Source organism: Abramis brama, assembly GCF_963993115.1.
Source record: "Abramis brama genome assembly, chromosome: 8".
NCBI classification, from domain to species: Eukaryota; Metazoa; Chordata; class Actinopteri; order Cypriniformes; family Leuciscidae; genus Abramis; species Abramis brama.
Window position 1 is genome coordinate 42,611,358 of NC_139970.1, and position 19,732 is coordinate 42,631,089.

The following is a 19,732-nucleotide window of genomic DNA, read 5'->3' on the forward strand; positions in this document are numbered from 1 at the left end:
TCACTGTTTTTACTGTATTTTTGAATAAATAAATGCAGCTTTGGTGAGCAGAAGAGACTTCTTACTGACCCCAAAACTTTAAGTTACCAGTAATCAAAAATAATATTGTGCTGTTTCGGCAAGTCTTTTCTCAATCTGCATAAAAATCATAAATAATAATTCAGTACACCAAATAATATGACGATTGTACTTTATAGATATACTTTGACTGATTGGTTTGTTTTTGCATTACAGTAAAGGTGCGTTAGTAACATTTCAATGTTTTGATTGTAGGTCATTTCTTAACTCGTTCTCCCATATAGACGTGTGTGGTGTGTTGTCCAGTAGGTGGCACTGACCCCAAACTCCTCATGGACCGTCAATAACAATTACATCACTTCCTTTCAGAACATCAAAGCATTGTCAGACAGATATGTTGACGCATTAGGCGCACAATCACGCAGTATCAAAATGCTTTCAACTCCTGACTGATCACATGACCCAAATTAAGTGGAGTTAAAAGTTTGTGTCTGACAGAAATCAAAATGTTAAAGAAGGATAGTGATGCTGAAACTAGAATAAAACAATGTCCCCGGGTCATTCAGGTCAGGGGCCGGTTTCACTAAGATAGACTTTGACTATGGCTTAGATATAGTAGATAGTCAGACTTCAGATAGACCGTTGCACAAAGCACTTAAGACTCTGACTGTCTTAAGTAGGACTACACTGCAATGCATTCTGGGTAAAATAAGACACTTTTCAAAACAAAAAACATGGCGGATCGAGTAAGCGCATTCAACCGCTCAGGAAAATATGTGTTTGCTGGAGGAGTATAACAGTTACAAGGACATTTTACTTGGGAAATTTAGCGGAGAATGTAGTAACAAGAAGAAATGTTTAAATTATGAGCCATTTTCCCTTTTCTTTTGGCTGTTTGTAATGTAACTTATTGTTACTGCTGGCTGCCAAGGTAACAGAGTCTTAGACCTAAGTTAGCCTGATTTAGGTGTCTAATTTTTTTGGTCTATATTAAGTCAGTCTTTATTTTTGTGAAACTACAGTCTAACACTATAGACTAAAATAGCTTTGTGAAACCGGTCCCAGATCTTATAAGAAGAATCTTTTGAAATGTTAATTTCTTGCATTAAATAGTGAAATGATTAGTAAAGGCTGCACGTGTAAATCAAATCACGCTTTGTTTTCAGTGAGCTGCATCTTGCAACAACGTGGCCGAACCTGACGGAGGGAATCGTTGTGGACAATGATGTTTATTCGTGAGTGAAGTTTCCACCAAACACACACTGTGCTTTTACAAAACTGACATTTCTTTGCACCGCGAATGATGAAAATAGAACAGCGATGTAATCGTTTTATTATAGCACTGAGTAATTCATGAATATGCATGATGCACGAAAACAACTCCAGCTGATGTCAGTGCCAGATCCATGTTTCGTCACCTCGTAAAGAACCTGTTACCCATAATAAATTTTCACAGCTCAGGAGAAGAGGGTGGGGGTGGGGGGGGGGGGGGGGAGCGTGCACCGCCTTAAAAACACCCAAGCCAAAAATTGATTCGCGCCGCATTATTTTACGCCTTTTAGTTCAGTGATGAAGTGCTGCTCGGCGAGCCGTAGCATCGCATTAACACTTTGTGCTGTTTTCTCAAGTCTCATTGGGTGTGTGGGCATGTGCTGATGAACTCTTACTTCTGCAGTACAGAAAGAGTTCTTTCAAAATGATTTTGAACAAACATTCACACAATGAAGTGCGCTCGAGCACTCTTATTTCGCACGCTCTCAGACGATCTGATCGTGAAAACGCCATAATTGCCTGATTTTTCAACAGATTTTTAAGCATTAGGAGTCATTGTTCATTTAGTTATTGGTTACGATGGGATAAGCACTCAGCGCTTCTCCAGGGGAAGGACGTGCATATGTTCTTCCTCTGTATTTTTGTCTTGTTTTCCATCCAGTACAAATATCTAAACATTCTTAAATCAAGATTAGGGATGCACCGATTTTAACATTTTGGCCGATGCCGATAATTCTTTATATTTGAAAGCCTATAACCGATATATTGGCCGTATAAAGTTTTTATAAAACATTTTAAAGCCTCCCTGATTAAAAAAACTAAAGTCTCACAACAAATCCATGTCCCAAGCACATTATTATAATGATGTTCTTATAATTTTATAGCATATATATGACAGATTTGCGATTGTTGCACTTAACAGTATTTTCCTGTTTTGAAGTGATTTCAATCATTTCAAGCAATTCAAAACCATTATGTTTAACAGTGCGCATCTCTAGTGTCTCAGCTGAAGGAAATAATCCATTATTTATCAGCTTTAATATATCAGTCAAATATTTTTATTGGGCTGATTTTTTTTTCTTCTTGTTTTAAGCAAAAACTCACTTAATTTTGAACAATTTTTCAGAAAACAAGAGTTAATATCTTAAGTCATTTTGCTTCTCCAGTAAATGTGTCTTGATTTAAGAATGTTTACATATTTGTACTGGAAAACAAGACAAATATAATAAGTAAGAATATCATAAAAAAAAAAAAAATTTGAGGCTTTTGGTCATACCTAGGATATCCAGATCCACCAAAGGAGGGAGAGCATTTTCACATTTGGCTCCGAAACTCTGGAATAGTCTTCCTGATACTGTTCGTTGCTCGGACTCACTCTCCCAGTTTAAAACTAGATTAAAGACGCATCTTTTCGGCCAGGCATTCATATAATATTTTTAATCTTACAGTTCAAACTACAATCTGGCCTCTAGTTCATAAATGCCAGAGGAGAACTGGCCCCCGACTGAGCCTGGGTTCTCCCAAGGTTGTTTTTTTTTCTCCATTAGGTCACCTGATGGAGTTTTAGGACACCATTAGATCACTTGATGGAGTTTTTTAGGTTCCTTGCCACTGTTGCCTTTGGCTTGCTCAGTTGGGGATATTTTGGGGATATTTAATTTTATTCTATCAATCAATAAATTCCACTAGAAACAAACCTTGTTGTATTATTTTATTTTAATTTAATACTGTGAAGCTGCTTTGATACAATCTGTATTGTGAAAAGCGCTATACAAATATACTTGATTTGATTTGATTTGATTTTAATAAAAAAAATGATGTGAAAATCATAACCATGATTATTTTTCGGACTCCATTGGCAGATATTTGTTCTTGTTTTAAGCATAGTCACTTATGTTTCGATATTTTTATTGGAAAATAAGACAAAAATGATGAGGAAAATATATATTTTTTTTTACAAGACAAAAATGATAAGAACATCTTTTTTCTTTTTTTTTTAAATGATGTTCTTACTTATCATATTTGTCTTGTAAATCATTAAATCATTTTTGTCTTATTTTGTCATATATTATTTTGTCTCCAATAAAAATATCGAAACATAAGTGACTTTATGCTTAAAACAAGCACAAATATCTGCCAATGGAGTCCAAAAAATAATCATGGTTTCCATTTAAATTAAGTTTATTTTTCTGACCCCGTTGGCAGATATTTGTTCTTGTTTTTAGCGAAAACTCACTTAATTTTGACACATTTTTCAGAAAACAAGACTTAATATCTTCAGTCATTTTGCCTGTCAAGTAAATGTATCTTGATTTAAGAATACTTATTATTTTTGTCTTGTTTCCAGTACAAATATCCAAGTGTAGTGTATCACAAAAATGTTTATATTGCAATGCAACTTCATAACTAGACACAAGCGTGTTTGTTTCAGTGAAGGTTTGTTTTAGTTCTACGTGTCTATTTTTTCTGCTCTCACAGAGATCTGGATCCACTTCAAGCGCCTCACTGGTCTGTTCGAGTGCGGAAAGCAGACAACCCGCAGTGCTTGCTGGGTAAGAGCGGCCGCTAACACACGAACATGCAGAGTGAGAGGAAAGATGAGCGTTAGATGAGCGCGCTTGAGCCTGATGTGTTGTTTTGATCCTCAGGTGAATTTCTCATGGAGTTCTACAAACTTTGCTGTCGGAAGGAAACCACGGAGGAGATTCTGGGCAGAAACTCTGTTGAAGAGGAAGGGAAAGGTCATCCTGAACATTTCTTTCTAGATATTAATTAACCACATATGTCTGGACTAGCCGAAAATCTCATTAAGCATCTTCTTGAGACACATTTCACTGGTTTTAGGGTTTTGGTTTTTATCTGAATGGTAAAGACAATGATTGTTTAAGGTTTTTAGGGTTATCGGGTTACTGATTTTCTTCTTGTTCTGAATTCCTACTTCATGTGTCGCCTGAATCAAGTCAAGTCATCTTTATAACTGCAGCGCTTTAGACAATACAGATTGTTTTAAAGCAGCTTCCCAGTAATAAACAGGAAAATAACAGAATCAATAATGCAGAATTCATCAAATATGAGGCAAATCAGTTCAGTGTTTATTCAGTTCAGTTCAATAACTGTGCCATCCTTTAGGATCCATTCTTTCCATTCGTGTCTGCCATTCATTCCACTATTTTAATATCTTGAAATACTGGCTTGGAGATATTCACATTGCAAAAATGATTTTCTTTCTTAGTATTTCTGTCTCGTTTTCCGGTACAAATATTGAAATATTCTGAAATCAAGATACTTTTATTCGAGAAGCAAAATTACTTAAGATATTAAGGGCCCTATCTTGCACCCAGCGCAGTTGACTTTGTACAGCGACGCATGTATCATTCCTATTTTGCACCCGACGCACAGCGGACTTTTCCCTCCACAGACGCACGTCAGTAAATTAGGGAATGAACTTGCGCTCCCGGGGGCGGTTCAGCGAAAAGAGGAGGCGTGTTCCGGCACAAACGTTCCCTGGTGCTATTTTGCAGTTTCAGAAAACAATTCCGCCACAGACCAGGAGAAACCTAGACTAAAGTCAGCGGCGCGTTACTCAGATGCTATTTTAAGGGCGCATGCTTGGCCATAATGTAGCGTGTGCACTTTGCTTCTCTCATCTACACAGACGCAGCAGTTCACATTTTTAGAAAACCATACATTATTACAAGGAAAAATATTACCACATGAGGGAAATCACTGTTGTGTCCATGAAGATGTGAAAAAATAGGCATAAATCTAGCTTACACATTTACCCAAATTATTATACGCCTGTTTAACCGAAGCTAATTTGGGTGTGTTTCTCCATCCTCAATGTCACTTCTCTGTGTTTTACGGCCCTGACGAGAACGTCGGTCTCCTCGGCTGTGAACCGCTCCTGGCAAATCCGCCGTTATAATAGCAATCCGCCATGGAACAAGCGCGCCTGCTCTTAAAGGGAATGTGAGATGACGCTCTGATTGGTTTATTTCACGTTACGCCCAAACCACACCTATGAATAATGAAGCTACTTCAGACCAACAGATTCTAGATTTGCGTCGGGCGCAAGAGTCATTTATCCCGCCGGTATAATAGCAACAGCGCCCGAGATCCGCCCACAAAGTTACTTGCGTTTTGCGCTTGATACTTGCATATCAAGTGTCATTTTCAAGTGTCAAAACAAGAACAAATATCTGCCAATGGGGGTCAGAAAAATAATAATGTTTATGTTAATAATGTCTCTTCAAATTAAGATTATTTTTCTGACCCCCAATGGCAGATATTTTTTCTTGTTTTAAACACTTAATCACTTTCAGAAAACAAGACCTAATCTATTCAGTCATTTTGTTGCTCAAGTAAAAGTATCTTGAGACATGTTCATATTTGTTTTCATACTGGAAAACAAGACAAAAATACTGAGGAAGAAAACATTATTTTTTTCCATTGCACCGTCATTCTGAGGACAAATGCTAAATTGAATCAGTTTCTAACAGCGGCTGCTCAACTCTTATCACTTATATATTATGTGTTTTTGCGTATTGTTTGATTGACTGACTCCTCCCACCTCTGTGATGTTTCCATAGAGAACAGTGACATCACTCAAGCCTTGTCCAAACTGACGGAGCCGGCTGCTGTTCCCATCCACAAGCTGTCCGTCTCCAACATGGTCCACAGCGCACGCAAGCGCATACGGCGACACAAGCGGGTGGAGGAGTCGCCTCTTAACAACGACGTGCTGAACTCCATCCTGCTGGTGAGGAGCTGTTAAAACAGAGAGCATGCTGGGTATTTACATGCGCCTGATCAGCAGCGTATTAGTGTGAGGAAATGGATGATGAAGATGTATTGGTCAGAGGCCGACCATTGTGTAACAATTAGTGCTGGGCAACGATTAATCACATCCAAAATAAAAGTTTGTGTTTACATAATATATGTGTGTGTATTGTGTATAATTATTTTGTATATATAAATACACACACATACATCATATATTTAAGAAATATTTGCATATGCAATATACATATATATACATAATTTATATTATATATAAATATTTTATATATAAATAACACATTTTCTTAAATATATACATGCATGTGTGTGTTTATATATAGAAAACAATTATACACAATACACACACATATATTATGTAAACACAAACTTTTACTTTGGATGTGATTAATCGTTGCCCAGCACTAGTAATAATATATAATTCTCTCTCTGGTCTTTACCGTAGGCTTCATCTTGTGTAGTTTAATGCATTTGTCGGCACAACTTCAGCGACGCAGGAACTGCGGGTGGCACCTGTAGCTGTTGTTTAATTAGCCTAAACGAGACTGATGTTTAATTCGGGAGTCACGTTTGCTGTTTGATTCGCATTAAAACATGCCAGATGATTCGTGCAGGTTATTTGCATATTTAGCAATTTGGCGTGTCTGCACCGGACCAAACTAAATTACTCTCATTGCAATCATTGCACATATCATGAATTGATTGATATGATTAGTTATGTTTAAATCGCTTCTGACTGTAACGTAACTGTCGGCTCATCTGCTCATTGAAATCTTGTGTATAATATATATATATATATATATACAGTCCTGGTCAGAATTATTGGCACCCTGGGTAAATATGAACAAAGAAACCTTCAAAAAAAAATCTGCATTGTTAATCCTCATGACCTTTGATTAAAATGTTAAAGTCTCATTATAAAATGAATGTTTTTCTCTAATACACATTGGCCACAATTAATGGCACCCTTTTATTCAATACTTTTTGCAACCTGCTTTTTCCAAGAGAACAGCTCTGAGTCTTCTCTTATAACGCCTGATGAGTTTTGAGATCAGAGACCCTTCCTCCATACGTTGTCTCTCCAGATCCTTCAGTTTCCCAGGTCCATGTTGATACACTCTCCTCTGAAGTTTCCTATAGGGTTCAGGTCGGGGGACTGGGATGGCCGTGAGAGAAGCTTTAGTTTGTGCTCCAATCTTTGTGTTGATTTTGATGTTTGTTTTGGATCGTTGTCCTGATGGAAGATCCGACCACGGCCCATTATAAGATTTCTAGCAGAGGCGTCAGGTTTTGATTTTTTATCTGTTTGTCTTTGATAGAGTCCATGATGTCATGGATCTGAACTAGAAGTCCAGGACCTCCAACAAAAAATAGGGTCACAACATTAAAGCTCCAGTGGTATATTTAACCGTGAACATACGGTACTTTTTATCCCTGTTTGCACCATCTGGTGGGTTCTGGTCTTTTATTTTAGCTTCATCTGACCACAGAACCAGGTCTCTTTTGAAGTTCTAGTGTCTGGGTAAATTAATATAAGTTTGTTTTTGGATGAGCGGGGAGCATTTTTCTTTTTGACCCCGAGACTCAACTATTTTCTGCTATTCACCAGCTGTGATTCTTGGAGAGTCTTTGGCCCCTCGAACTATCCTCATCATGCATTTTTAGACAATATAGACACGTTTCAGGCAGATTCGTAACATCTTTAGTTGATTGGAACTTCTTAAAGGGATATTTCACCGCTGGAAAGATGAATGTGTATTTAAATTGGGTCATTTATGTAGTAGAAATGTGAAATTATTTTAGAAGTTGGTGCCTTCTAGACTGAGAAAAGCCAGAAAATGTATTTTTGGCTCATGTGGATGAAAGACAACAACTCCCAGAATGCACTTGCTTCGCTGCCCTACGAGGCCACGCCCAAGCCACGCCTACCGGTTACAGAGGGCAGTGTCGGAAGAAATGATACAGCTAGGCTACTAGTCGACTGGAAACTGAAAAGACGCCATTTTATCGTGAGATCCCCCTATGGGCGGGTTGAACACATGCGGAACGAGCTCCTCCTACTGGCTGGAGTCTCTCGCCTCTGGACAAATAAGCTTCTGATGACGATAAATGATGATTTTTGCGTCATCTGAGGGTTTTTTTCCAGACACACAATACAGAAATCTCTCGTCTCAGGGGGACATGAGGGAAGCACGGTCATTCGAAAGGGTTTCTACTAATAAAAAGCTTAATGCTAATCAGTGAAGTATCCCTTTAATTATTGCCCTGATGGTAGAAATTGGGATTGCTTAAGCTATTTTCTTAAAGACACTTTCTATTTTGTATAAGAGCTATATTCTTTTATTTGACTCATTGTGATGGATGATTAAATGAATTTGGCCTTTGTGTTTCCTCATATTTATACTCCTGTGGAACAGGAAGTCATGGCTGGACAATTTCATGTTCCATCCTGGTGTGCTAAAAATTGTAAATATGAAGGGAAATATATACTTCAGAAATATAAGACATTTCTTATTATTATCAATGTTGACAACAGTTGTGCTGAGATGTCTAAAATGTGTTTTTTTTTGTGTTTGTTCATCAGTATCTTTTCCCAGATGCAGCTTTGGATAAAACAGACAGTAGTGACGTTAAATCCACACAGCCCAGCCCAGGTGGAAAGACTGAACCGGACAAAGACTCAGAGGATTACGTGAGTCTGAACATAGAATCGTTGAACATTATCACGCTATGACATGTTTCAGATGTAGAGCTGCACAATTCTGGATAAATTGAGGATCACGATTTTTGTTTTTGTTTTTTCAAATAGAGATCACGATTCTACCATTATTCTGAACAGACAACTAAACAGAATAATAGCATTTATTCGAGATTCAAAATGTTAATTGCGGCAGTCTATTAAAAAAAAATATTTGATTAATTTGATTTAATCTTTTTTTTTTATTGGTTTGAATGAATGAATGGCTCACTCATAAATACTTTCATTACTGGATGAATCAGCGTTTTTTGAACGAATCCCTTGAGCGAATGATTCAATGACTCATTTTTAACAGTCACTTGTCGCCACCTACTGGTGTAACGATGTAATTGACAATTATTATTCGAAGCGTCAAGTAACTTTCAAAAGGTGATTTACTCTATTTTGATCGCTACTGTAGTCATCAGTGTTTATTTCCGAATGATAAACTTTTATCCCAGTACTTCTGTGATAATATGAATTATTGTAATACATAAATTATGATACTGTGTGTGGTTGAAAAGACTGCATGTGAAGCTGTTTCATATCTATACATGACAACTGCTCTCATGTATAGAACGCATGTCTGAATGTTCACTGTGATCGTACTTGTCAAAGGTTTAATAGACAGAGCCGAATCGTTGTCATTTGGGAATAAGATCACGTGGGTGTATGTATCGAGATTGCAGTCTTTTAACATTCTACTATGCAGTAAAACTGAGCAGCGCTGGTGGTTTGCTCAAATGCACAGAAGCGTTCAGCGCCTGACTGTGTTTCCCTGTGAACAGCATCTCTATAATCAGCTGAAATCGGCTTCGTGCGACAGTCTGACGTACCGTCTGGCCTTGTGCATCTGTATGGTTAACTTCCATCACGGAGGAGTGCGTGCCGTCGCTCACCTGTGGCAGGAGTTCGTGTTGGAGATGCGCTACCGCTGGGAAAACAACTGTCTGATCTATGGGTAAGAGAAGTCATACAAACCATGTAATGTGCAGAATAAATGCCCCTTCACATCCAGAACCATAACTATATTAGTGTATGTTCTGTTATAAGCAATTGACCCTTCGCAGGGAGTTTGATTGACAGGCGATCTGACCTATCATAATCCGCCATCCGACGAATCCGCCATTTTTGTCCGACAAAGCAGTCAGGAGAGTTAGTAGATTAACGTTGGAGGATTTGAACTTGGAGTGTACTGACGTCTTTCCGCAGTTAAAACAACATTCCTTCTGATGTTCATTCATGTTTATTTGATGCTATAAATGAACTAGAAGGAAGAGATGATCGGTTCACGAGCAGCTTTAGCTGAGCGATCTGTCAGACACATTAAAGAGACACAAAACGGTATTTATTGTTTAAATTTCTTTAAAAAATGACCAACTTTGAAAGTTGAGCAGTGTCCTCTCTGCTCCGCGATCATGCGCGATGTGTGTTTCACTGCGTGAGAACATGGTGTGGCGTGAGAACGGCGTGGCTTGTCGGTCATAGCAACAGTAACTAAAGGGGGCGGGTCTTTGCGAACGGTCAATTAAAGTTTTTTTCCAAATTTGCTCTGCCTGGTAAACACCTTTGAACTACCATTGGTCCATGGTGATGATGTAATAGGTGGGTGTGGCTCTGAGGCTCCGCCTCCTTTGATGTGGAAATCTTCTCCGGTTCATTTCTTCTGTTCAGTCCATCAAGGTCAGACACGAGTAAAACCATAATCACACTGGAGAGCCGCTTTATTGTAGCAATATATTATATAAACTGCGATATAAATAATACGTGATTTGACTGGATTATTAAAACTTTATAATTATAGTTATCATCCTTGATGTGGATGGGATTTGTGTTGGGATTGTGTGATGTAGATTTGTATCTCAGTCGAGTTTGATTCACCACTGACAGTTAATGGCCAAATAAAAAGCACACAGTGATTTTTATTTTATTTCACCAACATAATATCAAATAATCACTTAACAATTAGGTTTCCCCATGTTTAAAATGTGTTTTGCTAATAATGACCGATATTATGAAAAAGATGGCTTTCAGTTATTGCAAAGATGACTGGAAATTAACATTTTAAGTATAATTTTTTTTAAGTAAAGGTAGTTTACTTAAAGGTAGTGCTTAAATAATACAAAACACATCATATATCCTATGTAAATGTTAACTTGGCTATTACTTTATTGCAGTTATGTATCAACCAACTTTGCATGTGTGGATGATACCACAAAAGACCATTCTGCAAAAATAAACAAACAAACAAATAAATCTCACAAGAGAGCATGCTGGGACCCCCAAATGCTCAAACCAAAACTGCAAACTTGGATCTGTTTAACCCCTAGATACTTGTACTTGAAAACAAGACAGAAATTCTGAGTAAGATAATTTTTTGCAGTGGAAATAGTTTAGAATGAATGTGAAGTCGATTGATTCGTGACACGCATAAGGACTCGGGTTCGAGTCTGTGTTCTTGTCTGTACGCTACTGTCATCTAAATGAATGCAAAAAGCCCAGAAATCATTGCAGTGGAGGTGATGAATTGTGGCAGTACTGTAATGTTGTTGTACTCCGTGCCTGTTGGGAAAGAGCTGCAGGCGTCCGGATCATTGATAACATTGGCGGAGAAACAATAACGCGATGTGTCACGGTTCCTCTGGTGTCCCTGCGGTCCTTCATCTCCTCATGTCATTGTGTGCAAATGAGTGAAGCCTTTGAATACGTGCGGCTCTGTTCACCTCACGGCTGTTGTGCTGTGGCCTGATGGGAGACTGTATTGATTGTATGATGAACGCCTCTGTGTTGTGTGTTTCAGACTGGCGAGTGGCCCTCCTGATCTCAGGTGTTGTCTTCTACATCAGAAACTGCAGGTGAGTCTTCATGTGCATTGAAGGGTGTGTGTGCACACTTGTAGTTTGGTTCTTTTTGGACCAAGAAAATTATAATTTTTTTAGTCACTTAGCATTCACAGCGTCATTTTGAACACCGAACCTGATGATACAAAACAACAAAAACGGCTTTTATGAAGTATATTTTGTGACAGAACTTAACGAACATCCAAAACAATGAGCTGAGAACTCATGAAGAGCTTTTAAAATGTGTAAAGGAGTCAAAATAGCGGCACAAATTCCCGTCGAATTTCCGATACTGTAGTGCAGCATCATGACTATCGCCGCGTTTCCATTACCCTTCAAATTGCGCAAATTGAAATTGCGAATTGAAAATACGGCCAATGGAAACACGTCAATTTCGCAAAAACTCCCATTTATCGCAAAATAGTTTTCACGCTTGCATGAGGAGGTTTTTCAGGCAATTTGAAAAAGAAATATTTCGCAAAACTGCGATGGAAACAGTTTTTGCGCATTTACAGGTCACCTGACGTAGATGACGCGGTGTGTTTGGACAGAATATGAGACAGAGTTCTTCATTAAATTCATAAAAGACAGAATAATTACAGGAATACTGGATTCTAAACCTCAAAGAAATGCCACAATCAAGACCTCGAAGCAGAAATGAGGGAGAAACACCCAGAAACACCTCATATGAGCCGCTCACAGTATAAGGGTCTGTCCTTACCATTAATGCTTGGAGAACACACATACGTCTCCTTTGATTAATAATAATGGCCAGTGCGGCGGCTGAGATACATAAACCGCCCAATGTATGTCACCATGATTTTTGGATTGACTTATTGCAAGAGGAAAAAATTAAGTTTTAGTCGTATAACATCGGTTAATGGAAACGCCGTCATTTCGCGATAGTTTTTCCCCCGACATTTTGAAAAAATTGCAAGAGTTTTGCATGAATCTGTAATGGAAACGCGCCTTATGACGAGAAAAACCAGGTATGCTTTTCTGTCCCTCTCAGAGTCGCATCTTGTGACATCATGTCCTGTTTTTGGTTCGTTGAGATGTCTTTGGTCCGGGTTGCGTTCATATTTCAGTCGAACCGCACCAGAGTTCGTTTTGAAGCGGATCGAGACTCCCTGAAAAGGTGGATCTTGGTCCGCTTGTTTGGTGTGCATTAGGGTTCGGATGGCAGCGTTCACACTTATTCAAGTGAACCGCACTAACAGAGCAATTGCACCAGGGTTCGTTTTAATCCAACCAAACCTGACAAGTGTGAACACACCCTGAGAGACTCTTTACACACGATCACATCTGTGGGACCGTCCAGATCAGCGTTCATTCACAAACACGCATGATAGGCATGTCAAATCAGACAGTCTTCAGTCAACTGAGCTTATTTGTGAAAATATCATCTCTTAAACATCAGTTTCAGTGTGAAAATGAGTTCAGAACTAATGTTGGTTTCAAAGTGAAAACAAACATATTTTAAGCAGTTAGATTTCTTAGATTAAAAATATAAATCAAGCCAGGCAGTCTTAACTATAATTTTAAAAATCGCTCTAGATGTAAAAGAATGCGAGTTCACACCACAACTATAACAATAACGGCACAGAGGAACGATATCGTTGGAATCACTTTCAGAGCTTTTTTAAAAACATTGACAGCCAATCAGAATCCATCCTGCTTTAAAGAGCTCGAGCATTTAAAGCGGCAGATGACAAAAACTAATATAGTTTTCTTTATAGTTCTTGGTGTGAATGGGCCTTTAGTTTATGACATATTAAATATTCCTTTAAATAATTCAAATTTTTCATCTGATTTTGATATAACTCTTAGGTTGTCCATTTAATTTTTCAAAGGACATTATTTATTTATTTTGACAAATTATAGAAAGAATGACACATTATAGAGTACAGTGGTAGAAGAAAGTGAGTCATGGAGTTTTAGAATGACATCAGTGCGAATAAATGATGACATAATTGAGAAACTTGTTTATGCGCTTTTGTTCAAAAGATTTTTTGTTTGTTTTCAAGAACTTAATACTTTAATTCAGCAAGGACGCATTAAATTAATCAAAAGTGACTGTAAATGCATTTATAATGTTATAAAATATTCCATTTAAAATAAATGCTGTTCTTTTAAAGGTCCCGTATTATGCCCCTTTTCACAAGATGTAAAATAAAGTCTCTGATGTCCCCAGAGTGTGTATGTGAAGTTTTAGCTCAAAATACCCAACAGATCATTTTTTACAGCATGTTTAAATTGTCATTTGTTGGGGCTCAGAAAAACGCTCTGTTTTAGTATGTGCCCTTTAAATGCAAATGAGCTGCTGCTGCACGACCCAGGGGGCGGAGCTTCATGAGCTCGCGCTCAGTCTCTCAGGGCAATCTCACCTCACGGAATGATGATAATATCAGAAACTCTCAGTAACGGTGTTCATTTCGAGTTGGACAATAATGCCTACAGAGTCAGAGTGCTGTATAGAGATGGAACAGGTATAGTTTAGTAGTTTAATTACGGTTATTATAACGTATTTGTCATCTGCTTGTATGTATCCATTATTTATTAATAGCCTACAAGTCTGCTGTCTGAATGATGATCAAACATATACTGATGAGTTTAATAAAGTTTATTGTACATCACACAAAAGATGAAGTGTCAGTTTTACTTCAGAAAATCACCGTAAGAGCTGAGTAAACACAGTAAGTTATAAGAAGTGTGCAAGTACATAAACGAATTTCGGTAGAGTTGAGGGAGCATTTTCTTTAAAAACAAAATAATTCCACCTCGTCTTCAGCGGCTGCCTCAGATTTCGGGAGTAAATAGAGAGAGCTATGTGGATTAATACATCCAGCCACACAACACCTACAACGCTTGGGAGACATTCTCGTCAGAACTCGATCAGGGCGGGGCTATGTTAGAACGGCAGTGTCTGTCAACACTCGTGGGCGGGGCCTTTATTAGTGACGTCACTAAAACAGCATTCTGAAAACAGGTCGTTGGGAGACAGTGCTGATGATTTATGGGGATTAATAAAAAAGGAGTGAGTGGATTTTTATCACTATTGGCTGGTTGCGTACACACACTGCCAACACACATTTATGTCCAAACAGCATGCAAAAGTGAATTTTGCATAATAGGGGACCTTTAAACTTTCTATTCATCAAAGATTCCTGAAAAAAAGTATCACAGTTTCCACAAAAATCTGAAGCAGCACAACTGTTTATTAATAATAATATTCAGAAATGTTTCTTGAGCATCATATCAGCATATAAGAATGATTTCTGAAGGATCGTATGACACTGAAGACTTGAAAGAAAAAAATTAAGCGATAGTGAATATTCTTGTGTGTTTAATTTTGCTCTGCATCACCTCCAGATGCTGAACTGCTGCATTGAGCGAAAGAGAGCAAGGGATGAAGGGAGGAAGAGCGCCACATCAGACGGAAGCCGGGACAAAAGCCGTTTGGCACCGGAGAGCGCCGGACCTGCTGAGGTTTCTCCCGGGAAGTCGTGGGACTCGTGGAGCGACAGTGAAGAGGAGTTCTTCGAGTGTCTGAGCGACACGGATGAGATGAAGGAGGTGGACACGGAGAACGAGAAAAAAACAGCCAATAAGAGCAAAGCAGAAGGTCGACTGCAGCCACACGGCAAACTCACACTCCTGAACTCACAGGAGCCGCTCTACATCCCCGTCACACAGGTATAACACACTCGCTGGTTAGTTCACCCATAAATGAAAATTACTCTCCCTCAAGCCATCCTAGGTGTATATGACTTTCTTCTTTCAGCCGAACACAATCAGAGTTATATTAAAAAATATCCTGCTCTTGCAAGCTTTATAATGGGAGTACCTAAAGTTTTGAAGCCCAAAAAAGTGCATCCATCCATCATAAAAGTAATCCATACGGCTCCAGGGGGGTTAATAAATGTCTTCTGAAGCAAAGCCATGCCTTTTTGTAAGAAAAATATCCATATTTATAACTTTATAAACTCCAATCACTGGCTTCCGGAGTCTGCCCTTTTAGCATAAACCTTCCGCCATGTGTATCTCCTCGCCATAGCGTTTAACAGCAGCGTTCAAGTAAGAAATGTATTTTTATTAAAGTTACTAAATTTATTCAGTCAAGAGCATTGAGTGATTTTCTGTTTAACTACCTTGTAGGGCTGGGTATTGACACAAATTTCACAATTCGATTCGACTTCGATTCACAAGCTTACAATTCGATTCGATTCGATTCAATATTGATTATTTTGGATATCAGGAACAATACATGACAAATTTTCTCAAGAAAAACAAATCTCTTCACTAATGCTGTAAACTATGGGAGTCAGTTGTAGCCTATAGGCTTCATTAGCCTACTATAATATTGGAGATAAAAATTAACTGATTTGTATACAAACACTTAAAATACACTTTTATTTATTTTTATAATAATAAAGTTATATAAAATATAAACATTTAAATGGTGGCTGTCATAAAAACCAGCCAGATTTATTCAAACATGCATTCAAAATTGAAGAACATTAAAAATTATAATGAATATGTAATATGGTGCATATATTTAGCAAAATGCTCCTCTAGAGTTCATTTTTCTGGCTGACTAACGAGTTTATGATCACTGGATATGGTTTTTCTGAGGTAAATGTGACGTTACATGACATTGTTTACAAGCTGATTTACTGACGTCTTTCCACGGTTGAAACACCGATTGAGCGATTCCATGTGACATGATACGGATTTCGATAAGTTGTGCTCTATCTTTTAACACACTTTCAGACGCTCATTCATGTTTATTTCGTGCTGTAACTGGTGTTATTAATGCGGAAGAGAAGATCATGTGCTTCTCTTGAGCGATCTCACGCCACAGCGCCAAAACGGTATTTATGTTTTTGAATTTTGTAGAAAATGGACGTAATTTGAAATCTGAGACTTTGTTTTATATCAATAGTAACAAAGCACAAAGATTATTGCGATTTATTGGATGGGATGCGCTACAATGTTACATTCATTCATCAACTGAAAACAGGGTGACTAATCGATTCTTGGGATTTAAGAATCGATATCGGTTCGTAAAAATGAGAATCGATTAAAAACGAGAAATCGATATTTTACCCAGCCATAGTACCTTGTCCACCAGCACTTATCCACTCCACAATCCTAAACCAATGCATTTCCAAACCAAAACATTAAAAAATCCTCTTCTTTCTCTTCTTTGTTTTAGCATCTCTCCATATCTAATCTAATCCCCAGTTTGGTCATAACTGTTGTGTGTGTGTGACGCAGGAGCCGGCGCCCATGACTGAAGACCTGCTGGAGGAGCAGTCGGAGGTACTGGCCAAACTCGGCACGTCGGCTGAAGGTGCGCATCTCCGTGCCCGTATGCAGAGCGCCTGCTTGCTCTCAGACATGGAGTCGTTTAAGGTGAGGCCGCTGCTCCGTGGATTTTATTTGTTTGAGACTAGGGCTGCACAATTAATCGAAACCGCACGCGATTTGGCAAAGGCTGCGATTATTTTATAAGTTTGTCAGTGCAGCGGCTGATCGGTAGTAAATGCACACCAGGGGGAGTCTCACATGTACAATAACACCGTGTCCTAACCAGATGTGATGCGATAAGATTCCAGCGACAAATAATTTGTTTGTCCACACTAGACGTGACGCGACTGTGAGATGCGTCAAAATCAATCAAAACTCACAGCCAATCAGAACAGCGTGTGGGCGGAGTCAGCCAATCAGAACAGTGTGTGGGTGGAGTCAGCCAATCAGAACAGCATGTGGGCGGAGTCAGCCAATCAGAACAGCATGTGGGCGGAGTCAGCCAATCAGAACAGTGTGTGGGCGAGTCAGTCAATCACAACAGTGTGTGGGCGGAGTCTCACGGCATCAGAGCGTAATCTTGACGGCACTCGCAAGAAAATGGATAAGTAGCTACATAATCAAATTCACAAATATTACACCATTTAAACATTATTAAAAATACATAGGCTACTGAGTTACTAAAACAGTCTTTATCAAATGCACTTGTTTGTTCACAGTTTGAACGTTCTTGTTTCCATTTGTTTAATTTCAAGATCTGAGGTGAATTATCCATTGTTGCTTTTACAGCTACAAAGCTGGAGCACTAAATGATATTCAAAGTTACGTTACACGCTTTTAACATTAAATAAAGCACATAAACAGTACCTGAGATTATCATCGCCACACTTTGTGTTTGTTGTTCCAGCGCGACGTCGCAGAAAAATAGAATCGTCGCGTGTCGCCGTCGCGGCTGGATAGGGCAAACACTCTGATAAACACGGAAAATAACCTTTTACCGCGTGTCGAGTGTAGTTAGGACACGGTGTAACACACATCATTCCAGGAAATCCCTATCGCTGTATCTGAATAAACAGAAGATTGAAACGCTTTGATTAAACATGACTAATAAACACACGACTGCCTTATTCTGTGTCAGAAGCACATCATCTGACAGGAGGATGAGCTCAACTGTCGTTATGAAGCGAGTTTGGAGTAAAAGCGTGTTATTAAATGTTGTCTGCTGTTGGAAAAGAGGCTCATAAATGCTTCTCATGTCTGGAAAGATGTTTGACGCGTGTTGCTTTTTCAAATTCACATTATAAGTGACTCAAACTCACAGTGCTTTAAGAGTGAGCAGCGTTTACAGAGCCGATCATCAATGACAAGCTGCGCTTACAAATAATAGCAGGCTTTGCGATTTCAAAATCACGATAAGCCAACTCGATTTAAGTGCGATTACATGGAAATTCCGATTAATCGTGCTGCCCTATTTGAGACACAATGAGAGGTGTAAAGGTTACGATTACACTGCATTCTGGAGTCTGGAAGAACATCTCCATGATGTTCACATTAGAGATAATAAAATCACGATTTCTAAACCACACTATTCACAGAGCCAGGTAATTTGAAAGACCTGTCAAACTATCGTTGCGATGAAAACAGATACGGGCCATTCATAGAGCTTTTTTCTTTCTTTTTTTTGCAAAAAAATGTAAGACCAGGTCAAGAGACGTGTTTTTTTTAAGGTGAACTTTATTTATCTTGAGCGTGTCATCCGTGGTCAAACATGTCCGTCTAGCGCATTTACATAGGAAAACAATGGCACATTTCGAACCTGGAGAAACAAAAATATAGGCATTTATGGTAATACAGGCATTTGCGAACCGCGTACCATTTTGAAAAGAGTTCAGAAATGCATAAAGACGCATCATTTATGCAAAGATACGGACAAGTGTGTGTGTGTGTGTATGCAAGAAAATTTGATCATTTGATAATTTTGATCAAAAATCATGATAGTATTTTTAAATGTATGTTAAAGCAAGAAAAAATATTTGTCTGTGGGGTCCAAAAAACAATCATAATTCAAAGGGAAAACGTTCATGTTTATATTTTTTCTTGTTTTAACCAATAAATTATTTCAAAAAACAAGACTTAATATCTCACGTCATTTTGTCATTCAAGTAAATATATGTTGATTTAAGAATGTGAAGATATTTGTGCTGGAAAACAAGACAAAAATACCAAGGAAGAGCATCATTGTTTGCAGTGTGAGCGGCTCGTTTGGGCCGAATGACGGATATCACACGGCAATGCAGAATGAGTCAACAACCAGATTTTATAGCCGCTCACATCTTTCTCAGCCCCAGACAATGGCTCCCGTCTTCATCTGTGCACAATTCACTGAATCTTTTATAGGTTTCACCTTTTAAAAACGCTTCTTGGCAGAAGCCAAAGGGAGAAGCATCATTCATTTTCATAAGCGCCACCCTTCCATCCCTCTCTGTCGGATAACGGCAAATTATCCCGCGGCGTTATGCCGTGGACAAACCCGAGAGATTAAGGAACAAGGGAATTGTGTGGGAATGAAGCGTTCTGTAAGCACAGCGAGTGTAGCCTCATTTCCAACTTCTGCTAGCGCGCTATAAAGCAAAAATGCTCGTTTTTGATCACCGGGGGGCGAGACCAATGTGGAAAGGTGACATTATGTGTCTATTTTGCCTCGCTATAGCCTGTTCAACTGCCCTACAAAATGCTCTAATTTCCTGAGCAGACA

At 38.6% G+C, this 19,732-nt stretch overlaps 1 protein-coding gene across 3 annotated transcripts in view; it reads left to right on the top strand.

The window, feature by feature from the left end:
• rab3gap1 (RAB3 GTPase activating protein subunit 1) overlaps positions 1–19,732 on the top strand; it is a 51,230-nt gene that overhangs the window by 15,131 nt on the left and 16,367 nt on the right. For all 3 annotated transcript variants that reach the window (XM_084122413.1, XM_084122414.1, XM_084122415.1), the window contains exons 10-18: positions 1,185–1,253; positions 3,769–3,842; positions 3,939–4,031; positions 5,880–6,049; positions 8,672–8,779; positions 9,613–9,785; positions 11,625–11,679; positions 15,037–15,360; positions 16,945–17,082. In XM_084122413.1, coding sequence (XP_083978539.1) covers positions 1,185–1,253; positions 3,769–3,842; positions 3,939–4,031; positions 5,880–6,049; positions 8,672–8,779; positions 9,613–9,785; positions 11,625–11,679; positions 15,037–15,360; positions 16,945–17,082 — 1,204 coding nt within the window. The remainder of the gene's footprint in view (positions 1–1,184; positions 1,254–3,768; positions 3,843–3,938; positions 4,032–5,879; positions 6,050–8,671; positions 8,780–9,612; positions 9,786–11,624; positions 11,680–15,036; positions 15,361–16,944; positions 17,083–19,732) is intronic.